Genomic DNA, 25,443 nt, shown 5'->3' with positions numbered 1-25,443 from the left:
ATCCATCCATCCATCCATCCATCCATCCATCCATCCATCCATCCATCCATCCATCCATCCATCCATCCATCCATCCATCCATCCATCCATCCAGCCAGCCAGCCAGCCAGCTAGCCAGCCAGCCAGCCAGCCAGCTCTGTTTCCGTTGGATAAGACGCCTCCAAATCTGCTCCTCCCTCATTTTTCTGTCTGGTCATAACTATAATATTCATCATGCTACCGGAGCCTGTAAGGTCTGATATGAAACTGTGAGGTTATTTTGAAGTTTTGACCTTGGGTTTGTGTTTGTTGACACATCCACTCCTGGGAAGATTGGATGTTGTCTTATCCTTGCTCTATTTATTTTTTTCTTTTTTGCTTTTGCACTTAAACATTTAAATTGTCTAAACAGATTTCAACCCCCCTCCGTCAAAACAAATAGGTATCAATAGAAAAGAAGCGTTGATGATGCTCACAATGCCAGCTTTAATAAAGTCTCAAAATGTATGTTTCTTTTATTTTATTACAGTTCTTTTAGTTCAGAAAAAAAAGTGCTGTTTTCTGAGGTTTTGTCAGACAGTGATAACAGGTTCTAGACCCTTTTTTGATTCCACTGACATTAAAGCAACCAGGGCTGAATGTTGCCAGTGAAACTTAACCATCCATTTTTTCTGTCCATATTCTGACATGCCTAATCCCAAGTGGGGCCACGCAAGCTGTTCTGCCGCCTATCTCCAGCTGTCTACGGGCGAGAGGCAGGGTACACCCTGGACAGGTCACCAGTCCGTCAAAGGGCAACACAGAGACAAACAGGACAAACAACCATTCACGCACAGAGAATTTAGAGAAGCCAATTAACCTAACAGTCATGTTTTTGGACTGTGGGAGGAAGCAGGAGTACCCGGAGAGAACCCACGCATGCCGAGGGAGAACATGCAAACTCCATGCCGAAAGACCCTGGGCAGGGAATGGAACCCTCAACCTTCTTGCTGCAAGGCAGCAGTGCTACCCACTGAGCAGCTGAAGCTTAACCGCAAGAATAATTACTCTGGCTTTTTTATTTTTTTTTTATAGCCTATATATTTTGGATATCTTATTTTATTTTATTATTTTTCTTAGGCTTAACCAAAATAATTAATTACTGAAATCATTAATCACAGTTCCTTAATAGATTAAAAACTAGAAACCACTAGAATATTTAACTGTGACAAATAAAGAGATTTTGAAGGGGGGATGTTGGTCCCATGATTTTTTTTCTGATTCTGTATTTTAGACTTTTTTGTCTCTTTTATGAGATGAAAGAGGAATATCAATGATTCCGTTATATTTGCACATTAAATCTATGTGGTAATATTGAATGAGACGGAAGGACGATGGGTTTGAAATGTTCTGGTGTGGGTGATGCGTCTCCCCGGCCTAAGGCTAACTTTCAGGATCTAGTTTGATCTTCAACAAACCAGTGTTCACTTGTCATATCAGCTCAGATCTGTTTACGCTGCTGCTGCAACTGTTTCTCTTCACCAGTTGATCAGTTGAACTATTTCCTGTCTTTTACCTCTCTGTTTGTCTCTTCAGGCAGTAGAGGATTTTAGGAGTCTGGTTTGGGTTGAGTATCCTTTAGTTTCTCAGCATAAAATATTGAATAAGACACAGAGCTAAAAATGGAAAATAACATGACTTTGTGATTAAGAGTACTTGATTTACCTAGTGCAAACCGAGCCAATTGCTCCAAAGGAAAATGTTGCCATCTGCTGATGAAAGATAACAATAACAGGTCTCAAGTCGAATATGAACCTTATGAGAAAATATATTTCCAATTTTCTTTATAGCAGTGTTGTTTTAAAAAGGATGGTTATTTACATCAATTGTGGACTACATCCTATTTTATTTTTCCAACCCCCTTTTTCTTCTGAATCCATTAATATTTATTTGCACTACTTATATGACCTAGTTAGTGTTATTAAAGCTTCCCGACTATGCCACTGTTAGATATTACAAGTTTTTCTGAACATCTAAGGACTGACCCAGTTTAGCGTTAGTAGCTGGGGGTCTACCATGTTGGACTGAAATAATAACAGCAAATGATTTCATTTGCAGTGTTTGAGTGTTAGAATGCTTTCTTTGTTCAAATAATCAGGCTGGGTTTGGAGAACTCTATAATACTGTGTTACTTTCCAGGGTAAAAAAATAAGGGATTGAGTTAAAAAGGATGGATCACTAGGAGCTTATATTGATTACAGGGGCCTCAACCAAATTACTTTGGAAAAATAAATATATACTTCTACTTCTCTAAGCAGCTTTTGATCTGGTTCATGGCTCACATTTCTTCAACAAGTTGGATCTCTGAAATGTCTTTCATCTCTTACCATACAGGCTCTAAAAACACCAAACCCGATGCCCTGTCCAGGCAATACTTCAGTGACCAGGAACCCAAAATCTCAACCAGTATTCAATTCAACCTTAATGCATTTTGGGAGCCTTATGGCGGACCCATCGGACCCTCACACTAGACCTCCTGACCGAGTTTGTGTTCCTACTTCCATTAGGTCCTGTCTCATTCACTGGGCCCACATGGAAAATTCTCCTGCCATTCTTAAATCAACCGAACTCTCCTACTCCTTAGACAAAATTTCTGGTGTATGGTGGAGGTATAAGGATGTTAAAAGCTATGTTCTAGCCTGTCCAGTGTGTACCCGCAACAAAGCCAGTCACCAGCTTCCCATTGGTGTTCTTCAGCCATTGTCTGTCCCTAAATGTCCATTTAAGATAGGCAATGGCTCTCAGTTCAAGTCTTAATCCCTTAACTAATACTCAATCCGAATAAATGAACTAGGAGCTTGAGGCATCCCTCCGCTGCCTCTGTTCGTCACATTTGTCATGGCGTACTTAGTTGACTTGAGTCAAATATGTTCACTATTGTCACACTTCCTCAACTACTGGTCTGTCTCCATTTGAGTCCTCTCAAGGATACCAACCTCCCCTGTTTCCATCTGACGAGCAGGACATTGCCGTTACCTTGGTCAAACACCACATTAGGGGCTGCAGATGGGCCTTGAACCTGACGATTTCTGCTCTAAACCAGGCAGTGGAAACAAATCAACGTGTGGCTGATCAGAGAAGGATTTCTACTCCCCAGTACTCATCTGGAAAAAAGGTTTGGCAATGAACTCTTGACATAAATTTTAAGGTGTCTAATCTAAAACTCTCTCCCAGATTCCTCTTTTGATGGTTTAAGTGAGGGGCTAAGGAAGCCATCTTAGTTAACCTGTAAAAAACATCTCTGAACAGAGGGGGTGACACAACCTTTCACTTACTTAGAAAGCACTTTTAGGAACAATAGCCAGAAGATTCACCTCCCACCTGTCCTAACCTGACTCACACTTCAATGAAGCATATGACTAAAATGAGGGAGCTAACGAATCATCAGAACCCCCTAATGACCATTAACACCTCATGTGACCTCCATGGCCTATCCAGTAGGAGTGATCAGAGCCATCTCTCTTTCCTCCAAATTTGTTCCACCTAAAGTATATTAATCTCAGTGCTTCCCACCATTAGTTAGAACTGAAGAAGCCTCTTGGATGAGAGGAGAAAATTCTTCTAGAAAACTTCACATCCAGTTACCTAAACTGGAATTTTCCAGCTTCAAATAATGTACTTGTTTCTGTACCTGCTAGATCTCAGTGCTTCCACGTGTTGTATAAATTTAAGAGAACTGCACTAAACTGGTTTAATTGTTATTAGTCTAACAGAAATCTATTTGTTCATATTATTGACATTTTTTTCAAGCTCTTTGATTACTTGGGACGTACCGAGAAATTTGTGCTAGGGCCAAAACTCTTTACTATGTCTTTGTTTCCAAATGTGATAATAACTAGTTTGGGTTTAATTTCCACTGTTATGCTGATGATACTTACCTATATTTGTCCATTAATCCTGATCAAACTAACAAAATAATATAGACTACATGCATGTCTTGTAAACCCTGAATGACTTCAAATGTTTTGCTTTGAATAATAAAAAAAGAGAGAAGTTATTATTTTGGAACAGAGTCTTTGAAAAATAAGCAGATTAGTCTGGCACTTCATATGGATGGCATGAATTAGCTTCAGATATTCTATAAAATCTTATTTCTGATCAGGACTTGTCATCTGAATCTTATATTAAACAGGTTTCTAGAACTTTTTTCTGTCATCTCCAGAAGATTACTAAAATGTAAGCTATCCTGTCCACAGGTGATGCTGAGGAACTAGTCCATGCATTTGTTACCTCAAGGCTGACTATTGTAACTCTTTATTATCAGGAATTTCACAAACGGTAGTCAAAAGCCTTCAGCTGAATGTATAGGTACATGATTAGACCCAACATGTAATTTGCACGACTGCAAGTATCTATATGGTTATTGTAAATACATTTCAAATGGGTAATCACCTTTTTAAAGTGTTAGATAAATAAACAACTGTTAAAGGTGTAGTGGAGGATGTTCTTTTTCTGTGTGGATCATCAAAATAAATGGTCATCCTGATTGTCAATCATTCTGGTAATATGTTTACATAACGCTGTCCTATGAGCTCGTCCCCATTTTCCCTTACCAGTGGTGAGTCTGACATAGTGGAAAAATTGCAAATCTTCTTTTGGAAAATAAGCTTGTATGAGCAATGCAAACAGCAACTTTTAAACAGAGCATGTACAAGGAGAAATGAGCTTTCTCCTTGTAATCTCATTGTAATTATTTTGTGGAGATTTTTGTATTTTTTGTGGAGATGCTGAGTCTCTTTTAAAAAAAAATTGCAAAGATTCTCCATTTTACCTTTAACTCCACCGCTCATGTCAATATCAATGAAAGTAATGATGTGTTTCGAATCAATTAATCTACGGGATTTCGTGTACTCTTTGAATTTGTGAGAAACATCTGAAGATTACATTTGTGTAATTAATTTTGCCATACAAAATTAGTTGGTTTGTAATAAAAATAACTGTCTCCATGGCCAAAATACAGTATTACACTCCTACAGTCAATTACGATATATGTTTGAGTTACACATATATTGTAACTCAAGAGTCCAAACATTGATAGAGTGGGTACAGTGATAGAATAAATGAGAGGTTTATGTTCCATATTACAAAAACTGCATTTAACTTCAAGATCTGAGAATTTTGAAAAATATAAATTTGTAGGATATAAAGTGTGTAAAATGATGTGAATCTCTTATATGATTGGAGAGTACTTCTAATAGCCAGGCCTTCTTCTAGTCAGTGTCCATAAAAATGTTCTTTATTGAAATTTGTTGCACTTTATTTTCCTCTTGGATTCATCCTCTTTTCGTAGAAATAATTCTGTATATGTTGTTGCATTTGGATTCCAATAGATCATGGGGAATTTTCTACATAAGACCCTTTAAAATACCGATGACGTATTGAAGTCAGACATGAACAATCGATCCCTGCTTGCTCGCGAGCGTAGAGCGATGTTGTCATGCGTGCTAACGAGCGTTGCTAGTCACTTTGCCATGGCGGCGCTGGTGTCGCTGATTAAGGAGGGGACTTCGCAGCATCTTGTTTGAATTCCCTTTGGTGACGGATACCGCGTGTGTTTACTTCTCCAAGATTTGATTTTAACAACATTTATCTCCAAAGCGGCCATGACCGTGGAGCAGAATGTCCTCCAGCAGCATTCTCAGAAGGTAAGACTGTGGAAGATAACTTGACGGTTAGCTAACTTTAGCTTAGCTGCATCGCTGCATAGTTTTATTGCTCCACAACAAAAATTGTCACAAAGTCAGCGTATTGGTTGGTTGGAAAGACATTAAAATGCTACCCAGTTAGGTTTTTGATACTCCACCTAAAATAAAACACGTTTAGAGCTTTACAGTATTTAATATTTACACAGGCCCGAAGCTACGCAGCTGTCCAATATTATGCTAGGTAGCTAACGGTACCGTGGTATGGATGTTTTGAGCCAAGTTATTGTTGTGCAAACTGAAGGCTCTTTAAAATGTAACATTTAAATGTAGTATATTTTTTTTATTATGTAAAGGCATATACATTTTAATTAACTATAAAGAGACATAAATCTAGAATTTGTAACTGATATTCTGCCGTCTTGTTAAATACGTATTTTAATTAAATCCACGGTATTGTGCAGGAGTTGGGCGGTCCTCCTTTTAGCAATGCTAAGGTGGCTTATTTGTAAAGTGTTGCAAAAATAGTAACCCTGCAGATGTGAGTGTTTCCTTGGTTACTCGTCACGTAGCCAATGTCTTTGTTTACAAAGCATGGCCAAAGGCGCAGGCGGCATCCAGCCGAGCCCTGATGTGATGGAGTAGTCAGATAGCCAGACAAGTCTGCGATGGTTCAAAGACGACAAGGCGGATTATTATGTTACCTTCCATCATGCTCTCATCTTACCTCGGTGCATTTAAAACCCACTCCGTTGCTTTAGCTCCTTGTTGTTTACTGTGGCCACCATGCTTAGCTCTCGTTACTTTGCGACTTTCTAATACGCTGTTAAAATGAAGCCTAATGAGGTTTTGCATTAAAGTTAACGGTCTCGCTTCCTGGCACATCCTTTGTGTATTAGCAACTGTTCTGCAGATGCTGTCTCCTCCATCAGTGAGTCAGACTTAGAAAGAGCTGTTCTGACCTTCAGTTTGAAATCTGTTTAAAACAACAATGCATTTTTGCGTTTTTCTTTAGTTTCTGAACAGTGCAGACCACTACCCAGGAAAGTGGTTTTAAATAGTTATAGTTGGGTTTTTTTGCATTTCAAAAATCTGCCCGTTCCAGTGTTTGTATAATTCTCCAATGAGAGTTTTGTAAGTGTAGGGTGTGGTGCCCGTTTTCCTGTGATGACCTGTCAAAGTAAAGGACGGTCCTGTCTCTGCTGGTTTGTTGCTTTGCTTGATTGTCATACAAAACCCAATGAGACCTGCCTTGGATTTGGATTTGGGAAACACCCTGGTCTTTAATCTTCTGCTGAGCCTCAGTTGTTCTGGTGCCAGGTGTTTCACTGAGATCACATGTTCCTCTGCATGTCTGAGCCATCGCTGTAGTTTGTCAGACCTAAAACTGTCACCAGCAGAGCCCAGACCTATTTGACTAGAAACACATCGCCTGTGCCAGCAAACCTGCACCCATCGTCTGTGCCAGCAAACTTGCTCCCATCATTCTTTGTGACCCTGACTGAGCTACATTGACTGAGAACATGTTATGTGTACGGTCCAACTTATTCCTCTTAAATATATTTTAACAAAGCCAATTAAGAATTGAAATCTCGTGCTGGCATTACAGTGAGCTTAAAATAGTTGTTTTCAGGAGTGACTGGAGACACCTTTTCTGTCTCCTTTCTGGAGTACCTTCTGTGTAAACAAGAGATTTTTTCAGTCATCAACAAGTGACTACTTGGACCTATGATCCGCACTCGTTATTCCTGGAGTTGACGAAAGTCAACGAGAAGTCTGAGAACAACTGACCCATTTATTATTAACCAACGGGCTACATAAACTTTAGACAGAATAATTGTTTTTTTTAACAGAATGCTAAGTTACTAGACCGATGAATGGGACATCTCCAGTAAACACATTAAAAGAGTATAAGATATGATGAACGTTTTGTAATTTGGGGACTTTTTACAGCAATTTTGCTGCATAAATACAGGATATTTTGTAATTCCACCTTATTCTGTGGAAAACAAATGTACAGTTTTTATGACAGAACCTGTCCAGCAGCAGATTGTCTGCATTCAGACCGAGCGCGGTGTCCGCAGTGATTTCTGTCATCAAATAGGTGGAGCTTCAGCTGTGTGAAGCCGACACCCCAACCACGTGAAAAAAATTATTAGAATGAATGGTTTGTCCATCATTAGTGCAAGTTTAAGCAGGTAACATGATTTGTAAAAAAGAAAAAAAATGTAAATATAATAAGCTATGTGCTGCTGTTGTTTCAGTTTATTTTTTAGTTCATGCAGAGGTCAACTATCCCCCCATTAAGTTAAAATTGAATCTAAATTATCTAATTTTTCAGTACTACTTGATTTCTGCAGGTAAAACTGTCCAAATTCAGTTTTTTTTTAGATAGAATTCTTTTTAATTTCGGTCGATGACGTCACCATCCCAGCAGGCATTAGTGCTGCGATCGTCCCCTGATAGAAAGTTATTGCATTATATCACATGTCATTCCTGAATATAACAGTGGGTATGTTAACCTTATTTATTGGCTGGAATGATTGTTTGACATTTCGTAAATTTCCAGCCTCCTAGGTCTTTTAGTTTGGACCGTTACCCCTGGCAACCCCTTGTCATATCCTGTCATGGTGTCGGCAGTGACATTTCACATTAAAAGTACAGGTGAAAATTAAAATCACAGAACTGCTGCTAAATTGTTCTCTATGAAAAACTTTTGAATTTCCTTGGGGAGACCATCATTTTTTGGAAAAGCCCCAAAACCTCTAAAAGATCCACTTTGGTTCATCCAAAGCTTTGGATTTAGGAGGACTTCCTTCTAAATCTACCTCAGTAGGAAGCACCAACGCTGGGCAGGGACAGACCCCTGTCTGTGCTGGAGGTAAGGTAGGATGTTGGCTATAGATGTTTTTTTGATACTGGTTAGTTTCCAGTCTCATTTGGATAGAATGGATTCTGCCTAATGTTTTTAAATGAAGTATGTCCAGGGGGCTTTAGCTGCCCACATTCCTGTCTGGAAGTCCTGAGCCTGACACCAACTGTAAACAGAGCAGCCGTCTATCTTGTTAGATGCAGAGACCACATCACCTGCATGCATTTAATATAAGATGTGTTACCTAAGGATTATTCCATTTGGAGATCGACCAATGCAGATTTTCAAAGGCAGATCATCCTAACTGATCCCAACTATATGCAGCCAATATTTTTTGGCCGATTCTTGGTGAAAATATTACTTTTTTCCTGCAATTTATATTTAGAAATGACAAAAGAATAAGAAATGTTACACAAAGTTTTGATTAAAAACAAACATTACAAAATCCAAAGAAAACACCAACAACAGAAAATAAATGTAGGTAGAGGCAGGCATGGGCTTTACCAACAAAAATATCAGCCAGCCGATTTATTGGTTCAGCTCTAATTTCAGTAATCTAATATTGTATGTATCAGTATATTGATTAATATCAAGTAATTTACATCCACGATGGCAGCGCACCTTCATTCTCTGTATCCACTGTAGAGGAACCCGTTTATTAAGATGCTGAGGCCCCCTTAGTGTAACCACTCTGTTACTCTGGTAGTAGAGCGGCTCACCACGCTGATTGCTGCAATTCTAGTCAATCAGAGTGATTCCACTGAAAGCACTGTGCATGATGGGAAGAAAAGTTAGATGATTAGATAAAGAGCAGAAATGCAAGGCTCTGGTTAGCTGGGTTAGAACTGGTTGAATAAACACTTTATTGGTTAGTTGTTTTATTTAAAGCCTACAAGTTCACTGCTGTAGTGTGGTGATGCAATCCTGACGTGATCTCAGTAAAACTGTGCAGAAACTTCGTAATGAAAACATTCCTGGTTGAATATGGTGTCTGGCTCATAGCTGCTGGCTCCACATCCAGTGAAACCGAGCGGTAAGACAGAGCGCCTCATCCCCACTGGCTGCACAATAATACCTGTGAAATCACCTCTACTGTATTATAAACATTTGCAATAATGTGTATCCAGAACAGCAAAAAAATGTTTTTCTTGCTGTGAGACTGCATTATACTGTCATAAATGACCTACTGTTATTCATATATAACCCTTTAGAAAACTGTTTTTTTTTTATATATATATATTTTTAGTATTTCTATGTTTTTGGGTTGAAAAGGCCCTTTTTTTTTCTTTGCATATTCTCTTTTTCCAACTGTCTCTTCTTACCTGATGTGCTACTAAGAGCTGTTGTGACCAGTTTATGTCTCCTCTTTAGATATAAGACAAAACATTTCAACGTCAACATGTGAAAAGCCCAGGCTTTTGTTCTTGACCCAATATCAGGTCTATGCCAGCTGCCTCGCTACTTCAAATGGTTCCAAACAACGCGTTGCTCTCATTCTGCACTCTGGAATATTAAGAGGGCAATTTTCCAAATAGAAAATCACTTCTGTACTCTGCTTAAAAAACTGTTTACTCTTTTATTGCGAGTTTGCAAAAAAAAAAAAATTTGCATACACAAAACAAAACTAGAACAGAACTCCTCTACTGAACTGTGTACAGTTGTGATAGGTCTAAGCAGGTTTGTGCTGGAAGCTAGGCTGAACACGATGCGGTAAGGGCCAGACTAATCCAGTCCATGATCAGCACATACCTGGCAGGGGAAAGCATTTTCATCGCATAATTTCATTATATTGTAAATCAGTAAAACAGACCCTTTCAAAAAATAGCCTCCTAACTTTCGGGATTTTGTTTTTTTGGCTCATGCCATTGAAGTATTGGAATGAGAACCAAATCGGTGTCTGATGGTTCTTTAAGTTTGTAGTTCCCAAAGCTTTTGCCTCTAGCAGCAGATTAATTAATCTATTTTTGAAAGCAAGGATGAGTTTCAGTCAGATAGAGTTGAAGATGGGATGTAAACAGTGAACGACCTATTTAGGAATCACAGGCTGTCCCTCCTATCACACTTAGCTGCCACTTTTCACACATTTGTTGCATTTCTTCCACTCTGCAAATCATTTCTTTGTTTTTCCATTTTTATAGAGCAAGTTCAAACTACATTTTTGTCATTCCTTCTTTCTCAATAGCACCAGCAGACGCTACTAAACCAGCTGAGAGAGGTGACGGGCACCACAGACATTCAGCTGCTTCAGCAGGCCCTGCAGGTACAGCCTCAAACAGAGGCCCACTCTCTACTTTATATTGACTCGCACACCAGTTTTCCTGAAAAGTCTGGACCCTATTTATATAAGGCTGTGTGTGAAATATCGTCCTACCCATAGTTTGTAATCAAAACAACACACACCCCTCCTTAGAAAAAAGCCCTGCATGGTGTAGCTGGTTAAACATAAAATGTGTGAAATGACCTTTGTTTTCTAACACTGTGTTGATGTTCCACTTTGCTTCTGCTGCAGGTGAGCAATGGAGATTTGGCTGAAGCCGTAGCTTTTTTAACAGAGAAGAACGCTAAGGTTCCCCAGCAAGATGAAACTACCTACTACCAGACATCCCAGGTGGCCAGTGACAGATATATCAGTGTTGGCAGCCAGGCAGACACAAGTGAGCAAATGACCTCAAAATGGGGTGGATAATACTGTGATCACTGGAAGTAAATGTTTGGCAGATCATCAAGTGTATAATGGCTTATTTTGTCGTTGCTGCTCCAGATGTTATTGACCTGACAGGGGATGATAAAGATGACCTGCAAAGGGCGATCGCCCTCAGCCTGGAGGAGTCCAACCGGGCGTTCAGGGAGACGGGGATCACTGATGAGGAGCAGGCCATCAGCAGGTGAGCTCAGAGGGAACGTTTTCAAAATGAGGTTCATCAAATTAATTAATTGAAAAAATAATCTTCAGATTAATCAATTTACAAAATAATCTTTAGTTGCAGCCCTACCCCAGTAAAAGATGTGATTACTAAATTAGCTGATTATTAGTTAAATAATTGATCTCATCCTTTATCTGATTAGTTTTTTTTCAGTCTCAGTAACACTTTATGTTCAGTTTTTAAGTCTTTTTTTCTGGCTTTTCTCTTTCTTTTTTTTTAGAGTTTTGGAGGCCAGTATAGCAGAGAACAAGGCGAGCCTAAAGCGTACTCACACAGAAGTATGGAGCGATTCACCGAACCCTCATGACAGAAAGAGGAAAGACAACTGCCCAGTGGGTCTAAAAAATGTTGGCAATACCTGCTGGTTCAGTGCTGTCATACAGGTGAGCACAGACAGTTTTGGTCCCGATGCCATATTAGGACATCCATAGACTGCAGTGTCATATCCGATTGCCATTTTCAATTCAATTTTAGTTCAGTTTATTTATATTGCGCCAAGTCACAACACGTCATCTTAAGGCACTTTACAATTCAACCAGATCATACAGTCAAATTGATTCAAATTGAACCATATTATCCCAACTGGGAGGTATTCACCTCAGGCTTTTAGCTAGGAATATTTCATTGGGTGTTCCCATTGGTATATCACATTTTTAGGCTTTGCTTGGCATAGGGGGGTCCTGAGGTATCCTCCCCCAGAAAATGTTGAAATTTAGACTCTGAAACACTATTACCTGCATTTTCCAACACTACTGCTTTCCTGATTATGGGAAGTGTGTGCTTGACTAGAGGGGGAAATTTCATAAGGAAGACGTTAGAGCTGCCACTAACAAGTAATATTTCCACTAATTTTGCAATTACGAATAATCCTAACGACTAATAAAAAATTAAAAATTCCCTCTGTTGGGGGTTGGCAGAGTAGCCACTGGATGGTGACACCAAGTTGAAAATAGTGACATTCGTACTGTGTGCGTACTCATACGATTAAACTTCTGCTTCAGTTTGGTGCCGACTTGAAGGCACAAAGACTACTATAATTGCGCGTGCATAGCGTTGTTAAACTGGGTACTTCCAATCTTCTGAGATAACAAGCGCACTGCTCTGACCACTAGGCCAACACTCCCCATGTAAATAAATTTATCACTCTTTCCATTTCGGTCATCTACTTTCAGCTCTCTCATGAAAAACTAAACTTGACAAATGTGGATGGAAACACAGACTTCAGACTTATGCTGGGTCACGTGTGTGAACACGTACGCTCCATTCAGTAGATGGACAGCACAGCCACTGAAGGCATTAGTTGACATCATAGGAAGGTTTGAAAGGATTTACAACGGGCTCTGATATTTTAGTCCAAGCTAAAGGTGGCCAGAATAATTTTGTCCTTCCCTATAAAATTCAACATCGTCTGCTACGGCGGCCACTGGGTCAGTCGGCTGTTCTGCGGTTTACGCTGGAGCTATAATCGGCCCCTCCCCATAGGAGTGCAGTGAATGGGCAAAGATGTTAAAAAGGAAATGAGACAGATGGGTGGAGCAGAGGACGTGAATAAGGAACAATTTCAAATAGTTTTAGAGATCCTCTGTATTGAAGTCGGGTCATGCCAGTTATTAAATTGTTAAGAATCCAGGGAAGCTTAGTCATAGGTCATTTGCTGCTGTGGTAGAATGTGACCCGAGCTGAAATATGCCAAATGAACATTGGATACACCCTCACATGATGCTTGGCTTTTCTCTGTAATGTTATCCATACAGCTAAGAAGACTGCCTGCTTAACCCTGCTCAGTTTGAAGTAAACAACTTCATCTTTTATAGAAGGAAAAAAGGTCCCTGTGTTCCTAAGACATACATTCCTTTCCTGTAATAAAACACTCATTTGGCTCGAGCTACAAGCGGCTCTAATTATCAAGTTGAAACTCCAAAATGTGGGACGTGTTAGATCCAGTAAAAAACACTTAGGTTTCACCATCTCTTTGCCACTTGTTTTATTTTCATTGATGCACAGGTAGTCATGCTTTAAGCTAAACTTTCCGTAACTTAGTGCAACTTGGTTAAGTTGGACACAGCGTGAAAATGGAAAATAACACTTTATGAGGTGAAGAACAAAGGAAATCTGTATAGTGAAATAAACTTAACCTGCACTGAAACACAAAAAAGACATCTGGCCACCTGCTGAATGTGGGACTAAATTGTTATAAAAGCAGAGACGTTAGCTAGGGTTGGGCAGTGAATGTATTTTATTATATAAATAAAATACAAAAAAATAAAACTGAATTTTCACATAGCAGAAGCATTTGAATTTGGTCCCACTACATTTAACAGGAGTAGGACATCAGCTGCATTTCCATTAACTAATTAAGAAAATATATTTGCTAAAAGAAGCTGCCATTTTTAAATCACAAATTTTTCCATAAAAAGTAATTTATCAATGGGGTGTTTTTTTTTTCTAGATTGATCAAAATTTTTATATGTTGCAAAATTGCAACGGTAATCCTTGTTTTAGCATCACATGAGTCACGTGATATGTAACTAGACCTTACGGTCTTGTAAAAAGATGAAGAAGAGGACTGGAATTTCCATGTTGTTTTCAGAGTTATCGTGTGAACAAATGTATTAATGTGGAATTTTAATTGGTTTTTCTATTTAATGGATTTGGAGCAATCTCAAAACTTTGCATTTTCGAATTTAGCAGAATATTGACTTTGTTTTGCCACAGACTTTATTACTCCAGCCCTTAAGGTGGTGCCTAGCAAAAGGGGAAGCATAAGATAAAGTTAGCTAGATCAATACATGTGAGTGCTCCCAACTACTGAAGTTTTTAGCCAGTCATGGTAACCAAATAAATAACAGTAGATGACATGAGAAACCACAGAAACATATGCTTTTACTCTCATGCTCTTCCTCTCTCAAAAAGGAAATTGTGGATTCTGATTAATCAGATGTGAGAGCAGCAGCTTTGCACGTTTCCCCCTCACTGCTGTGTTTATTTTGCTCCGGCTCTGGTTTTGGCACCTCTTGCTTCGGTCACAGCTCTGTGTCCTGCCCTAAAACATTATACTGCAACCTGATTGGTGGATCCATTTCGGGTCATACTGCTACAATTTGAGCTGGAGAATACACAAGGCATTCTAGAGTGCTTTAAAGTCACCAATACCACAAGATTTTATCATGCAGGGAAAGTTATAACTGTAAAGGATGGCCACAATGAACTATGGACAAGAAAACTTCTGAGTCCATAATAGAAGACCTTGAGTGAAACCTCTACATGCTGGTTATTAGTTAAAAGAAAAATCAAGTCTCCATAAGGTCATTTTGTCAAAGCTCTTTTCTACGAGGCTCTTGTTTACATTGAAGCCATCTTTTGCTCAACAAATGAAGCCAACAAGCATTACATCTCAGTTTTAAAGCCCATAATATGTCGTGGAGTCCTTCTAATATGACTTTATTTTTCCCCCCTCTCCAGTCACTGTTCAACTTGCTGGAGTTCCAGAGGCTAGTTCTTAACTACTCGCCACCCGCCAGAGTCCTGGATCTGCCTCGTAACCAGAAGGTGAGTTGAAATGTGGAAGTAAAGCTGTTATAACCTCAGTTTGAGCTGTCCTCTACTTTTTGTTATGATGCATCCTGCTTTTATCCAATATACCGTTATTATTCGGCCAAAGGTCCACAGATGCCATAAATACTCCTACAAGCAGCTTAACTTCATATAGATGCTCATGAGCTACTCAACATGTTATTGTGTAAATAGAGTACAACAGGGCCCCTGTATATGACACACAAGGGCTTTTTATTTCTCTGTGTGTGTGGTTTGATTTCCGCATGCGCAATCTACATCCTTCCTGTTTCTGTACGCTCCTGTCAACTTCTGTCACTTTAAAGGTATCACCCATAGGACAAAGTAACCGGCCTGTGATCGGCTACTTTTCAGGAAATCCAACATTTCTAGTGTGACGCATTGCCAAGGTGACCAGAGTCAAAGAGTGTGTTCAATTTCAGAGGCTGCGTCCTCCAAGGACCTGGTCCAACTGGACTAAGTCCTCAGAGGTCCGTGAAATTAAAGAGACTGGAAGAGTTTACCAATGGATTCAAACAGGTCCAGCCTTCTCCTACTGTCACCACCCCTCACTTAACGTATGCACTGTCGCCTAGCAACCATGACAGTTGACACAAAAAGCAGGCAACGAATGGATGCTGAAATTGTCACTGCTGTTCTGGGGGCTAGTGACATTTTCGAGGAGCCTCGGTAGCAGCACCGTCATCTCAGATATCAGATGTTTAGTCTCCACACTGTAGCGATATTAGAATCTGGGCTTAAATGTCAGCCAAACCCACTTACACAGGGACAGATAAAAACCTTTCAATAAACCAAACATTACCCACCACATATCTTACTTAATAGCTAGTGGTGGACTTTAGTTTAGTTTGTGCCTTCAACTCGTTACCCATAGGAAGACGTTACTTGGATTACAAAACCGAATATCTTCATAACAGCTCCAAATGACACAAAACTCAAATGGGTGAGTAGAACATGATGTAATAACATAAAATCAAGGGCCCAATGTAAAAAACAAAAAAAACCCACAAAAAAAAACGGTGTTCCCCTTTAAATAACATCCTGCTGTCATTTTGCACATCTCTGATGTTGCTACAATTTTCAAATATCCATTACTGTAAAAATGTCCATAGCTGTATACTGGTTATTTATTCTCCAGGTGCACAGCTTTATATTGTTAAAACCTGTCCTACAAAATGGGAAAAAAGAAGACTGCATTTGTCTGACACATGATGAGGAGTCTTCCAATCCGAATAAGCCTCAGCGCCGCTCTATGACGTAATCAGCCTACGAATCTTTGAAGGCTCAGCTGCTGGATACAAACACACCAAACTATCTTCCTGTTTCCAGCTAACTTTTTAGAAATAGCTGAAATAGCTTTGCTAGTAGGAGCACAGTGTCAACAGGCAGGAAAGTGGCCAATCACCGGCAGGTTGCTTTGTCTGGTTGGTAACACTTTAAAGTGTCAAAAGTTGACCTGAGCGCACAGAAATGAGTCCACACGCCCCGTGGTTCTCTATTTACACATGTAGCATACTGAACATACATGTGAGGAGGGTTCACGAGTGCTGCATGAAGCAAAGCTGCTTGTAGGAGTGTTTATTGCCTGGACCTTTTGCAGAATAATGATGCCATCTAGCAATCGTTATGTAGGTGGCAGTGGTGAAGCTTTATGGTTCAGCTTTAAGAACACTGCTTATGTGAACTGCTGCATGGCTACTGAGAGATGATAGATCACTATCTTATAGTAGCGTGTTCATGATAGAAGAGATGCTCTATTAGAACTATTCTAACCAGATCCTGAGTCAGTTGATGCTGAGTGTGTTTCAGCTCCATTTTAACTCCCCTATCGGATCAGCAGCTAATCTAATCCTCTGCTCTGAGTGTGATTTGAAGCTGACCTCTCATCCTATCAGCTTTCGCTCTGATCTCGATGCTTTACTTGCATGTGAGATGGATGGAGATTAGATACTTGGCCATCACTGCCACTTTTCAAATGTTAGACTTTCAGTTTTAGTGCCCGTTTATGTTTACCTTAAACATAAACATAAAGTACTCAAATAATCTGCTTTATTTTTAGCAGCATTTAAGCCATGATATATTAACTAAAATAGACTTGTTGCACCAGGCAATGTAAATCTACTGCTGCATTCCTAGGTGTGATTTTGTTCACTTTCGGCGCCGTTCTGAAACGGCTGAAAACAATGCCGCAGTTTTACACCTGCTATCTTCAGGACCTGCTTAAAGTGTCTATTAACAATGCTCTACGCTTGATCGGGGCTTTATATTCCCACCACACAAAAATGGATCAATGAACTTTCCTGATCGATCATGCAGCCTCCTCCATCGTTTTACTGCAGGTTTCCTTCTACCTGATGGTTTAAGCCTTTCAAAGTGTCAAACTATGTGGGAAGTAGCACCGCAGTCATGAGTCTCTCCAATATCAACATATTGAAAAGATCACAAGATGATTAAATGATTAAAAGCATTAAAAATAATTAAAAAGCGCTTTTTTTTTGCTTTCATTTTTAGTCAATAATTATCTTCAGTTTAATATTCATGCATTTATTGCTGCTTGTTTTGCAACTAGGAGCACAGAAATCTGCCCTTCATGCAAGAACTGAGGAACCTGTTCTCCCTCATGGTGGGGTCCAAGAGGAAATACGTGGATCCGTCACGGGCTGTGGAGATCCTCAAAGACGCCTTCAAATCCAGTGAGTCACAGCAGGTAAGCCTCTTTCTGCAACAACCTGCTCTCAATACCAACATGTTCAGCTGCCAGGTCAGAGATCATGCTCTAAATGCTGGTAGTGTTCTCTGTCGATGAAAGTATGATACGACACGTTTTAAACCCACTTGACCGAGCCAATTTCAGATTTAAGATCCTGAGCTGCCTATGAAACCAGTTCTGAGGTTTTCTTTATGTTTTTTTTTTCATTTCTCATTTTGCTGCTGTGGTTTAGAAAACTCCCTCACATTTTTTACATATAACTAAACACTAGTACACCTTTTATTCTGATACCCCTAAATGCACTAATTCCATTAAAGTCATAGGGAAGTCATATTTACATTTCAAATAATTTTGGCTTAAACATGTATATAAATGTACTCTTTATCAGACCATATTGTCCCAAAAGTTAGAACATTTCTATTTTTAAAAGCATCCTGTCTTAAAATCTGTGTTTTTTTCCCCGTTATTTCATGTAGGCCAGTTAGTTATACGTCAGCCTAAACACCTAAATTCAGCCAATCATATATCAACCGTCATCTGTCAATCAATTTTTTTAGGTCATAGCATCTTGATTCATATGTCGCAGCTAATATACGCAACCGTTTAAATAAAAAATAAGTATCATTGACTTCAGTTGTGTCCCAGTGTTCACGGGGATGGACGTCAGTGTCTTCGGCAGGCGTAGAGCTGACAGAACTGGCAGCGTTGCGAGGCAAGGGCTCAAACATGTACGTCTGTAATCCTTCTACACCAAATGCAGCTTCTGACGCCCTGTCGTCCTCTTCCACAACAACTTCGCCCCTGCTTTCTTCTTCTAAATAGAAAAATGTATGACTCGTCCAAGACCTCCGACACAAAACTCCTCCTCTTGCATGTTTCCGCTGTCCATAGCGTTCCTTGACAGTGTTGTTATTTCCCATTAGGAACCTACTAGCACTAAGTTGCTAACCGGTTAGCAACTGAGGCACTAGCCACAACCAAAATATGCTTGCAAACCTTCCGCCACATCAATCCCGCCCCATTGATAATGCACCAATCACATTCACTTTATTCAGTTGTGTTAAGTCAGGCTCCACTCAGGACAATTTAGAACTTCAACCGTTGGAACAGCCACTTCCCTACAACTTTAAATATACTCATATTAAGCCATTTTAGCTCAAATATCTCATCCCACCTTAAAAAAAAGCTCAATATAAATATTTCTGTCAAGATAGTGAAAATGTTCAAACTAACGATATTTATCCAAGCTGATCCTATTCATAATGCCATGCAGTCAGGATTAGTTAACTCTTGCAGTTATAATTGTTCGTGGAGTTATTGACTTTACAGGAAACCCTCGTCCTGCATCGCCATGCGGTGACAGTTGAATGGAACAACTGCTATCACTGCTGCTCCCATCAGGAAAAAGACAATCATTTTGCTTTACAGATTAATCTCTGTTTCCCACATCTCTCCCTGTGAACTCTGCATCTTTAGAGAGCTTTACTTGTTAAATTTGACAAACATGTAAAATGTGCAGTACTTTTGCAGAGACTGAGGTCGGCCTTCTGGCCTCTGCTCAGCAGCCCCGTCTCTCCCCTTTGCATTAGCCAGGTTAGAGAAGCCCTGACCCCAATTACCAAGTGTTACTGAAGAGAGAACGGACTCAGTAAATGATCTGTGTAGTTCCCTAGTCTGTAAACTGAATGTCAGAGACCAAAGATCTGATGTATCGTTCGTTATTAAATCACTGAAACGACACTAGATTAATTTTATCTTAAATTTGCTTTTATCTTTAGTTGCCGGGATGTTTTGTAGTCGGGGCCTGCATGTTGTACAGGTAATACTGTAAGTGTTTACCCATGTCTGTGTTTAACAGCAGGATGTGAGCGAGTTTACCCACAAGCTGTTGGACTGGCTGGAGGACGCCTTCCAGATGAAGGCTGAAGAAGACAGGTAACCGGCCCTCACTATGTGGGATGATGATCTTAAAGAATGTTCTACCTGGATGGACTAAAACCATTCAAAAGCAAAATTTAATTATTGTTTTTTTTGTTCTGTAATCAGGATTTGATTGGGGGGGGACTCTGGAAAGTACCACATGAAGTGGTGAAGTTTTTTTTTGACAGATTACGGTCTATAAAACATGATTTATATTTACATTCAACCAACATTACACCAGTAACAGTGCAGGAAAACAAACTGCCTTAAAAATCACCTAATTAGTTAATACAGCCTCTGAGATGAGAGGTGCTCTGGTTTAACACTAACTTAATTGTAGGCTAACCCTAAAAACATCTCCTTCCCATGAAACATGGCAGCATCTTTCCCAGCAGGGTAAGATAAGCTGGTCATGGTTGATGAGAAGATGAACCAGGTTAAAAACAGGCAGTCCTGGTATCCTTGTTACTCTAGAATGGTTTAGATGAAGCCTATTTTCAAAGAGACTCCCCCCTAAGGTTTAGGTTTAACGCAGTAGACAAGTTTCTGCACTGTGGGACTAAAATATAAATGTAAACAACATCAGCCAAAAAAAAATCTTACGTGGGAACTGAATTTAATTACTTATGTTTAAAAGAAAAAACTCCCAAATAGTGAGATATCATCACTCTGATGGATTAGCAGCAGAAGATTTTTGGATGGAAAAAATGAATAAATTCTGAGCTGATCGTCAGCATAATTTGTACACAACAAAAAACGCCTTCTAAAAAAAATAAGAAAAAATATAGTGTTTTATGTGAATTATTGCTTATTTTGAGCAAAATAATCTGCCAGTGCTAGCCTGACGTAGTCCGACTCAATTCTAGTCAGAATATGAGTCTGATACTGCTCCATAGAGCTGTGATTATGGGGCGTGTTTTGAACGAACCAGGAAAAAAAAGGCCTCTGCACTCAATTGGATAGACCTACAACCAATAATAGCAACGGAGTGCGTGACGTATGTTAAGCGAGGCATAGTTGTTGTCAACAAAAATCAAAGCGTGCAGTTTCACGCCTAGAATAAGAAGATGAGCCTTGATCGCGTTTCTCTGATCCTCTTTTAAAATGTATTTGCTGTCGATATCTTCTAGAACAGACCTAATAGCAGAATCTACTCACCCAAACTCTCCAGCGGCAGCCATTATTGTTGTCACCCAATCGGCTTTGGTCACGTGGTTGATAACGTTACTCTTGATCATCTGTCCATCATCGTATAAAGCCCGCCCTGACAATTTGATTGGATCGCCTGACAGTGGGCTTTAATACTCGCGCTACTATGGAGCAGAGCCAGACCGAACTTCCCCGAACTCAAACCTTGTGGGCGGGACTAAGTTCGGACTGGCACCCAGGCTATGCCAGTGCAGCAAGCAAATGAGACTTGGTAAGATTTCTTAAAATAAGAACATAATATCCAAGTAGTCAGCATCCAAAAAAACTTAAATCAAATATAAAAATCTATTTTTTCTTTTACTCGTTAAGATTTTTTTCCTCTTATTTTAAGCAATGTATTCTCATTTATTAGTCATTATTGCTTAGAATTAAAAAACCTCTAACCAATGATTGCTCAAAACCAGCATACAACAGGCTTAAAAAAAAGGTAAATATACTTGATACCAGTTCATTTAAAGGCTTAAATCTAGTCTGTTTTTCTTAGCTAGAATTAATTGCATTATTTAGGTGTAGTGAATGTATGGAAAAAAATACACTTGACAAAAACTTTTTTTTAATTAATATTTTAGCAGAAATGTCACAGAATTAAGTGAAATACACCCCCCACCCCTCCAAAAAAAACACAAAGCCTTCGCACGCGGATGACATCATACACGTGCCGATTTGTTTTCAAAAGATAAAAATATAACCGTGGATGTCTGGGGGACAGTGATTCGCCTACGTTATGAATGCTGGAGTACCATAAAGAATAAATTATAAACAGTTTAGTTTCTGCTTCTAGTCGTTGCCCATAGGAAGGCGTTACTTGGATATAACCTAACGGAATATCTTCAGAACGGCTCCAAATGACACAAAACTTATAGAACATGATGTAATAACGTAAAATTAAGGGCCAAATGTAAAAAAAAAAAAACAGCGTTCCCTTTTAAGGCAGAGCTTCTATTATAATAAGCATATGTATGATGCACAGTTGTTATGATGTATTGTAAACAGTAAATGGTCCACAGGTGAGGTTCAGAATCTCAAAGCTAAACCATGAATGACAATCTCAATAACCCTATATATTTGAATGCAATCAGATTTGATTAGCTCTAATATCTTAATGAGATGGTGTCAGTTCTTAAAATAGGTTAATATGGATTGTCTTATTGTCTTGAAACAAGTAAAAATGTTCTCACAGTCTAAATGTTAACACGACTCAGTCCGCAATGTGTGCTATTTTAAGAAAAAAGCTGCTCAAAATTAGTTTTATTATCTAGTTAGGATAAAAAAGGTACATTTTCTTAAAACAAATCAGATAATCTTAACAATATTCAGTCTTACTAAGAAAATACATTGAAAAACAAGTGTAATAAGACAAAAATGCTGAATTCAAGTTTATTACACTTGTATAGATTTTCCTTTTTTGCAGTGTATAGTCACTGTAAAATTGTGGGTGGAAACTGTTTTTAAATCAATTCTAAAAACAGCAGAAGATGCAAATATGAACAAGTTGACACAAAGGTTGAGATTTTGATGAGAGAACATCAGTGTTGAATAGTTAAAAGCTCTGAACTCACTGGTTTAAATAAGAAACCCTAATGCTGAGGCTTGGTGTAAAAATGAAGTCTGTCTTGTATTTTATGAAATGAAATTATTTTGCAGTGTGGGAGAGAAGCCAAAGAATCCAATGGTGGAGCTTTTCTATGGCCGCTTCCTTGCTGTTGGTGTGTTAGAAGGTGAGATAAAGTATTTAATTTACAAAAATGAAGCGTAAATCTGACTTGGTGCTAAAGCATCCCAGATAAATTTAGCTTTGGTTGGCTCTGCTCTGATGTCAGCATCCACAAAGCAAGTGAGTCCTTGCCCCCAGTAATGAAAGGTGACTTTGTTCTAATGAGATGGGCTCCATGTAAAACAGCAGAGCAGTTACATTGATTGTGAGAGACCTTGATGGCTGATTGACATTGTATTTATTATGCACCAAAATACTGGCTCAGAGCCACCTAAAGCTGGACTCTGCTGCTCATAAAATGTTCTTTAATGCCTCATCTGTGTGTGTTGGACCAGGGACCATCATTAGGGGTTGGTGTTGAGACCTTAATGCAGATTTTTAAATAGTCCAGAAAAAGTGACAGCGGAACTATATAAATGACCATGAGTGGAATCATACTACTTTAAAAGAGTGATGTGTTTTAATACAAAGGAAATGGAATCCTGACAGCCTGTGTGCCACAACCTGTCATTTCAAACTCTATGAAATGTGAAAGTCAAATGACTATTAACTCTTTATTATGTGTTAGAATGAGAATAAACTGAATAAACAGAATCAAGATGTTAGTGTGCACACATAAAAATATTATAATATTTGAACTTTATTAATCTCGCACTGGAGAAATTCACCTCTGCATTTAACCCATCTCCTTAGGTAGCAGTGGGCTGCCATTGTTTGGTGCCCGGGGAGCAGTGTGAGGTTAAGCGTCTTGCTCTGGGACCCATAGTGAAGTCCATGGGAGTGGGGCTTGAACCTAGAACCTCTGGATTCCAGGCACAAAGCGGTTTTCATGTTAGTAATCCAAACTGCAGGCACCAGGATAATAAAAGCAACATGTTTTGCTGACAGATTTCGGCATTTTAAGTTAATTTAGGCGTTATTAAATTGTTTCAGAGGAGTGATCATAGTGATCTGTATCATCAGCAGTGCTGTGTCTTTCTACCTGCCAGCTCCCAGATCACCTTCTCTGATTCATTTGATGTGGCGCATCAAGCACCAAAAGTTCAATTTTTCCAACTCAAGCAGCAGCTGCGTTTGCGGCTCAAGACGTGCTGCAGGACGTTTTGCTGCGCCTTGACGCGCGTCAACCATTGACTTTGCATGTAAACTAGCTGCTCTTGCTGCTTTTGGTGTGAACGTAGCATAACAGTTGTCTAGCAGTGTCCCTGTATAAACAGGCTGCAGCAGCAAATAGAGACATCCCAGGAGCTCCGAATAGAATCAGCTCAGGCTAACAACAGGAGGAGAAAGATTTCAGAGGTTTTATTAGACTTGGATTTAGGGATTCATTTATAAAAGTTGAAGGTGTGTTAAGCTCATGGAGAAACAGCCATGTTCTTTGGAATTGAATAATGCATTTAAAATATTAGTGATAACATAAAAATAGGACCATTTATATGTTTGATCTTTGTTTTAAAACAGATAATTTGTTTATTATTTCGATTTAATCTTGTTTTAGCAGTGGCTCTGATTCATATGACATTGGCTAGATTTTATCTTTTTGTCTCCTAGTAACCTCTTTTTTGTGTATAGCTTTGAAATTTAAACAGACTGAACTATTTAAGTAAATGATGTGGCGTAGATTCATGTTATAAGGAAAAGTGTGGGCAGCGATTAACCCTCTGTCTATATCAAGGATTAAGCAGCTTCTAATCTTATAGGTTTAATGGACCAAAGAAAATTGCTCTCTGAAAAGTCAGAATTTTTTTTCCAGAAATTTCTAAGACCACATGATGTGATTACAGAACATTTTAATGGAATCAGGCAAAACCCTCCTGATTAATTATCCAAGATTTAGGACCATCTGAAATGCTCCAGGGAACCAGCATGCTGAGCATGTTTGGTGGACGGGTTGGCGGAAGTTATTTTCTTTTGAATGTTTTTCAATGGCCACACATTTCTAAATCCAAACTGTCTAATGGATTAAATAATATCTGTATTCAGCCCTAAACAATCACTGGAGCTGAACTTTGAGTGATTGGAATTTTTCTTCATTTAGAAAGTTGTTCTAGATCTGCACCCCCTGCACATCTGTTTTAGTTCCACCCCTCTTGAAACGGACCCTTTATGTGGCAGTATCTACCTATATGAACCATGTTATCATTGTTTGGTAGCAGGGGCCCCTGATTTTGATATTTTGCTCGAGAGTTCTGATTTATTTTGGCACATAGAGAAAACAACAATAAATTCAGGATTTTGTCTCGATCTAATCTTAATGCTAAGTTAACATGAAAGTTATAATCATAATTGTTTCATATCTTAACTCAGTTTTTTTTTCTGCTGTTTGGGATTACACAGGTAAAAAATTTGAAAACACAGAGATGTTTGGTCAGTACCCCCTGCAGGTGAACGGCTTCAAGGACCTCCATGAATGTCTGGAAGCAGCGATGGTGGAGGGGGAGATCGAGTCACTTCACTCGGCTGAAAACTCAGCCAGATCTGGTCAAGAGGTAAGCGATGAAATGAGGTGTGAATACTTCTTCCTGCTGATCTGAACACTGAATTTGACTCGTTGGGTGCATCCTTTTTTGTCTCCTTTAAAGCGTTGTGAGCAGGTTTTGGTGTCAGTTAAAAGCTAAAATGCGCGCCGTTATAATTATTTGTTAAAATTGTTGTTTTAGTGAGATTTTTTGCAACATATCTTCATTCTTATTCTTTCATTCTTATTCTAATTCTTAATCAACTTTATGAAAGAAGATATATCAGTTTGTTTTTTAAGCATAGGAAATGTTTTATTCCAGGAAAACATTAGTTCTATATTTAGGAATCAGAACTGGAGTTTCTGAGTTAAGTTTATCCTCTCTGGAAATGAACAATAGTAG

General features: G+C 39.1%; 1 protein-coding gene across 2 annotated transcripts; it reads left to right on the top strand.

The window, feature by feature from the left end:
- Positions 1 to 5,441: 5,441 nt before the first annotated feature.
- On the top strand, positions 5,442 to 25,131 carry LOC119788052 (ubiquitin carboxyl-terminal hydrolase 25-like). Of its 2 annotated transcripts, none has more exons than XM_038292176.1 (10): positions 5,442 to 5,663; positions 10,715 to 10,792; positions 11,042 to 11,186; positions 11,294 to 11,417; positions 11,677 to 11,839; positions 14,919 to 15,005; positions 17,599 to 17,736; positions 19,601 to 19,674; positions 22,513 to 22,586; positions 24,920 to 25,131. In XM_038292176.1, exons 1-10 carry the CDS (start codon positions 5,622 to 5,624, stop codon positions 25,114 to 25,116), a joined length of 1,122 nt encoding a protein of 373 aa, XP_038148104.1. In that variant the 5' UTR covers positions 5,442 to 5,621; the 3' UTR covers positions 25,117 to 25,131. The 2 variants fall into 2 exon arrangements, with proteins under 2 accessions (XP_038148104.1, XP_038148103.1); XM_038292175.1 differs by having other exon boundaries at positions 5,443 to 5,663; positions 19,598 to 19,674.
- The last annotated feature ends 312 nt before the right edge of the window (positions 25,132 to 25,443 follow it).

Source organism: Cyprinodon tularosa, unplaced genomic scaffold (genome assembly GCF_016077235.1).
Source record: "Cyprinodon tularosa strain WSP-4 unplaced genomic scaffold, ASM1607723v1 ctg31, whole genome shotgun sequence".
Classification (NCBI taxonomy): domain Eukaryota; kingdom Metazoa; phylum Chordata; class Actinopteri; order Cyprinodontiformes; family Cyprinodontidae; genus Cyprinodon; species Cyprinodon tularosa.
Note: the sequence above shows the minus strand (reverse complement) of the source record. Positions and strands in the feature narration are given on the sequence as shown.

Excerpts from the sequence above, each read along its gene's own strand:
- LOC119788052 (XM_038292175.1), top strand. The coding sequence starts at position 5,622 with ATGACCGTGGAGCAGAATGTCCTCCAGCAGCATTCTCAGAAG. Across the intron at positions 11,187-11,293 it reads TGGCAGCCAGGCAGACACAA|ATGTTATTGACCTGACAGGG; the intron begins GTGAGCAAATGA and ends TTGCTGCTCCAG. Across the intron at positions 22,587-24,919 it reads TGCTGTTGGTGTGTTAGAAG|GTAAAAAATTTGAAAACACA; the intron begins GTGAGATAAAGT and ends GGGATTACACAG.